Source organism: Helianthus annuus, chromosome 2, assembly GCF_002127325.2.
Source record: "Helianthus annuus cultivar XRQ/B chromosome 2, HanXRQr2.0-SUNRISE, whole genome shotgun sequence".
NCBI lineage: Eukaryota > Viridiplantae > Streptophyta > Magnoliopsida > Asterales > Asteraceae > Helianthus > Helianthus annuus.
The window spans coordinates 72745119-72750118 of NC_035434.2; the positions used below are offsets into that span (position 1 = coordinate 72745119).

Below are 5000 nucleotides of genomic sequence, written 5' to 3' on the forward strand. Positions count from 1 at the left end.
ATATGGTATAAGCGGCTTCCGCCGAAAAATTCTTATGTCTCCAGAAAATGCTATGTTCTAGCTATTTTCAAATAGAACCGAATCGGCGGATGGCTGAACTGTAACGTTGGTCTATCTATATGTATGTGGCTATCTTTAGTGAGATAATACGAAGGGTATGTTATTAGTTTAGATCTAACCAATTTAATGAATTACTCCTAAAGGTTCACATCAAACTAGTGCTAGTTGATGCGAGTTACTTCGGAAACAAACGGACTAAAGTCAAATTCATTTGGGGTATTCTCTCAATTCCAAAAAAGCAACGGGATCAAGTATGAGTTGTCGATCAGAACATATATGGATAGAACCTATAAAGGGGGCTCGAAAAACAAGTAATTTCTGCTGGGCTATTATCCTTTTTTTAGGTTCATTAGGATTCTTGTTGGTTGGAACCTCGAGTTATCTTGGTAGAAATTTGATATCTTTATTTCCGTCTCAGGAAATCGTTTTTTTTCCACAAGGAATTGTGATGTCTTTCTATGGGATCGCGGGTCTTTTTATTAGCTCCTATTTGTGGTGCACAATTTCGTGGAATGTAGGTAGTGGTTATGATCGATTTGATATAAAAGACGGAATAGTGTGTATCTTTCGTTGGGGATTTCCTGGAAAAAATCGTCGGGTCTTTCTCCGATTTCTTATAAAAGATATTCAATCCGTCAGAATAGAAGTTAAAGAGGGTATTTATGCTCGGCGTGTCCTTTATATGGATATCAGAGGCCAGGGAGCCATTCCATTGACTCGTACTGATGAGAATTTTACTCCGCGGGAAATGGAACAAAAAGCTGCTGAATTGGCCTATTTCTTGCGTGTACCAATTGAAGTATTTTAAGAAATGAGCCGATAAATGAATGCTTTCAGCAGGAGGGCAAAAACGCAAGAATCCTCTTTTTCTAGAACATAACTTAATTGAGGTTTCTTCAGAACATTCATTCGAGTCAAAGCAGACATATATGGAACAAGTATAAAAAAACTCTTTTGGGGATCTTTTATATGTATCGAAATATCCACAACTCAATAAAAAAATAATAATAAACAAATCGAAATATCTCATAATCAACCATTTCGAAATAAGGAATCCCCCCTTTTTCATTGTTGGAATTGAGACTTTAGATTCAGATAGAGTATATCTTGTCATTTTTTCGACGCTTCTTTTTGTGCTCCTTAATGACCAAAAAATTGGATCTCTTATAATGATAACTAGCCAATTTCTGTCGTTTTTTGCCACTCATTTTTCACAATATTTTTCAGAAAATTCCCTCAATTATTCTATCCCTGACTATTCATAGTAAGTTAAAATTTTTCGAAATATTAGAGAGTTTTATATAATGATAGAAAAGGAGTTCTTTCGTATCAAAACTGAATAATATTCATATTCATTATTTAAAGTGGTTTTCGGGGCATTCATCGAAAGGAGATATGTGCTTCAAATTTGACTATAGGGAAACAATATTTTTTGATTATTTATTCATTCGAATTTTTCGTCTATTTTTGTATTTTTTCTAGATTCAAGGCCTAATTCAAGGCCTAACTACGAAATCACAAATAAAAAATAGTGAATAGATTCATAGGTTCGATAACTTGTAATAGAATTGATGCGTGAGAGAAATAAGAAATATTAGATTACATAGAGTTGACGAATGAGATGGGTTCATTAACAATTCACAGATGAAAAAATGGCAAAAAAGAAAGCATTCACTCCTCTTTTATATCTTGTATCTATCGTATTTTTGCCCTGGTGGATTTCTCTCTTATTTCAAAAAAGTCTGGAATCGTGGGTTACTAATTGGTGGAATACTAGGCAATCCGAAACTTTTTTGAATGATATTGAAGAAAAGAGTATTCTAGAAAAATTCATAGAATTAGAGGAACTCCTCTTCTTAGAGGAAATGATCAAGGAATACTCGGAGACACATCTACAAAACCTTCGTATAGGAATTCACAAAGAAACAATCCAATTAATCAAGATACAAAACGAGGGTCGTATTCATACGATTTTGCACTTCTCGACAAATATAATCTGTTTCATTATTCTAAGTGGTTATTCTATTTTGGGTAATAAAGAACTTGTTATTCTTAACTCTTGGGCCCAGGAATTCCTATATAACTTAAGTGACACAATAAAAGCTTTTTCTCTTCTTTTATTAACTGATTTATGTATCGGATTTCATTCGCCCCATGGTTGGGAATTGATGATTGGCTTTGTCTACAAGGATTTTGGATTTGTTCATAATGATCAAATTATATCTGGCCTTGTTTCCACTTTTCCAGTCATTCTAGATACAATTTTAAAATATTGGATTTTCCGTTATTTAAATCGTGTATCTCCGTCACTTGTAGTGATTTATCATTCAATGAATGACTGAAAAATGTCTACCTAATCCAATTATAATGTTTCTTACTTTGCAGTTGTACCATTGAAAATCCCTTTCTATTTCTACCCATCCCGGAGATTCATCCTATATTCCTATAGATTAATCGAGTCAAATTATTCCAGTAAATAACAGAATCGTGGATAGGAAACTCCATTAGTGACCTACCCCAATTTATTGTAGAAATTTTCGGGATCAATGATTGGACCATGCAAACTAGAAATACTTTTTCTTGGATAAAGGAACAGATTACTCGATCTATTTCCGCATCGCTCATGATATATATAATAACTCGTACATCCATTTCAAATGCATATCCCATTTTTGCACAGCAGGGTTATGAAAATCCACGAGAAGCGACTGGGCGTATTGTATGCGCCAATTGCCATTTAGCTAATAAACCAGTGGATATTGAGGTTCCGCAAGCGGTACTTCCCGATACTGTATTTGAAGCAGTTGTTCGAATTCCTTATGATACGCAACTGAAACAAGTTCTTGCTAATGGTAAAAAGGGAGGTTTGAATGTGGGGGCTGTTCTTATTTTACCAGAGGGTTTTGAATTAGCCCCTCCCGATCGTATTTCCCCCGAGATAAAAGAAAAGATGGGTAATTTGTCTTTTCAGAGCTATCGCCCCAATCAAAAAAATATTCTTGTCATAGGCCCTGTTCCTGGTCAGAAATATAGTGAAATCACCTTTCCTATTCTTTCCCCGGACCCCGCTACTAAGAAAGACATTCACTTCTTAAAATATCCTATATACGTAGGTGGAAACAGGGGAAGGGGCCAGATTTATCCTGACGGGAGCAAAAGTAACAATACAGTTTATAATGCTACAGCATCAGGTATAGTAAGCAAAATCCTACGAAAAGAAAAGGGGGGATACGAAATAACCATAGCGGATGCGTCGGATGGACGTCAAGTGGTTGATATTATCCCTCCGGGGCCAGAACTTCTTGTTTCAGAAGGCGAATCTATCAAATTGGATCAACCGTTGACAAGTAATCCTAATGTAGGCGGATTTGGTCAGGGAGATGCAGAAATAGTACTTCAAGATCCATTACGTGTACAAGGCCTTTTGTTCTTCTTCGCAGCTGTTATTTTGGCACAAATATTTTTGGTTCTTAAAAAGAAACAGTTCGAGAAAGTTCAATTGTCCGAAATGAATTTCTAAACTCGCGAATTTATCGACATCAAGTTTGTAAAAAGAACCAAATTCTTTTTAGTAATTATGATATAAAAAATGAAATTATAAAAGCCTTTTTTGTTTATACTCGTTTTCTACGAGATGCCGGTGATTTCTTGTACCATATTTCTAGCCATAGTATGTAGATTGTGAAGAAGACTATTTGACTTGACCCCTTCTTTCTTTGTCTTTTTTTTTTTTTTTTTTTTTATCAAAATTGGGGTGATGTTATTATATTACTATTGTGAGATTGAAATGTCATAAAATGCATTTGATTCTAATACAATTCACTTTGGCTAGATCCTATCCAAAAGTAAATGCGAAATAGAACGGATCAATATAAATGAAGGGAGCACGTATTTCTGGGAGGGGTTATTTGTCTTCCTAGTCTTCGACACAAGAAAAGGATTTTTCACACCCTTTTCTTGTGTCGAAATAATTATGATTCTTTATACTGTTCGTCAAACATTCCTAGTGTTAGTTTTGATTTTTTACAGACGTATCAGAACGTTTTTTAGAGTTATTACATATTTTATTTCTTATTTTATTATCTTATAAGAATTAATAATTACGTATACTATAAATAGAAAAAATATAAAAATGGTGGACAAACAAAAGAGGAGGGGAATATTTGTTGAGTAAATAGATTCAATGAACTTATAAAAAAATATTCTAGTTATTAAGAACTCAACGGGACCTTCTCCCTCAAATCAGACAAACAAAGAAGGGAATCCGTTGAGTTCTTACGCTTTCATGTATACAACTCAATTCATCCGATTACTACAGGGATGAACCCAATCCGGAATATGAACCATAAAAGAAAACGCCTACTAAACCGATCACAAGAATACCAGCTACAGTACCTATTATCCAAAGAGGAATTCTTCCAGTAGTATCGGCCATTTACGCCACTTCCCTCCACATTTCATCAAGTGGTCATGCTAGAGACATAAACAGTCATGGATAATTATGAGATGAGATCCTTCCGAATGGGCTAAGAGAGATAATACCTAGAATGATTAGTCTATTATTTTAGTTCTCTCTCGTTTTCTTAATTGAAGAAATAATTGGAAAATAAAACGGCAAGTACAAAAATGAGTAATAACCCCCAGTAGAGGCTGGTACGATTCAATTCAACATTTTGTTCGTTTGGGTTTGATTGTGTCGTAGCTCTATAATTCGGATTTGGTTTATCGTTGTATGAACTGCATTGCTGATATTGACCCCAAAAAAGAAACGGTAGGTACAGCTAGGCCGTGAACAGCCAACCATCGCACTGTAAAAATTGGATAGGTTCGATCTATGGTCATTGAGGCCTCCTAAAAAGATCTACTAAATTCATCGAGTTGTTCCAAAGAATCAAAACGGCCGGTGATTAATGGAATTCCTTGTCGGTTCTCTGTGAAAT

The 5000-nt window shown here is 34.9% G+C and overlaps 3 protein-coding genes across 3 annotated transcripts in view; all 3 read left to right on the forward strand.

Moving 5' to 3' along the window:
* LOC118484082 (acetyl-coenzyme A carboxylase carboxyl transferase subunit beta, chloroplastic) overlaps window positions 1-5000 on the forward strand; it is an 8433-nt gene that overhangs the window by 2375 nt on the left and 1058 nt on the right. Inside the window, exon 1 of the mRNA XM_035979975.1 lies at window positions 1-5000. This exon is cut by the window's left edge and continues 2375 nt beyond it; it is cut by the window's right edge and continues 1058 nt beyond it. The gene's annotated coding sequence lies outside the window, so the exon portion shown is untranslated.
* LOC118484083 (cytochrome f) overlaps window positions 18-5000 on the forward strand; it is a 6041-nt gene continuing 1058 nt past the window's right edge. The window contains exon 1 of the mRNA XM_035979976.1: window positions 18-5000. This exon is cut by the window's right edge and continues 1058 nt beyond it. Coding sequence (XP_035835869.1) covers window positions 2618-3580 — 963 coding nt within the window. The 5' untranslated portion in view covers window positions 18-2617 and the 3' untranslated portion in view covers window positions 3581-5000.
* LOC118484090 (photosystem I assembly protein Ycf4) overlaps window positions 281-5000 on the forward strand; it is a 5778-nt gene continuing 1058 nt past the window's right edge. Inside the window, exon 1 of the mRNA XM_035979982.1 lies at window positions 281-5000. This exon is cut by the window's right edge and continues 1058 nt beyond it. Coding sequence (XP_035835875.1) covers window positions 314-868 — 555 coding nt within the window. The 5' untranslated portion in view covers window positions 281-313 and the 3' untranslated portion in view covers window positions 869-5000.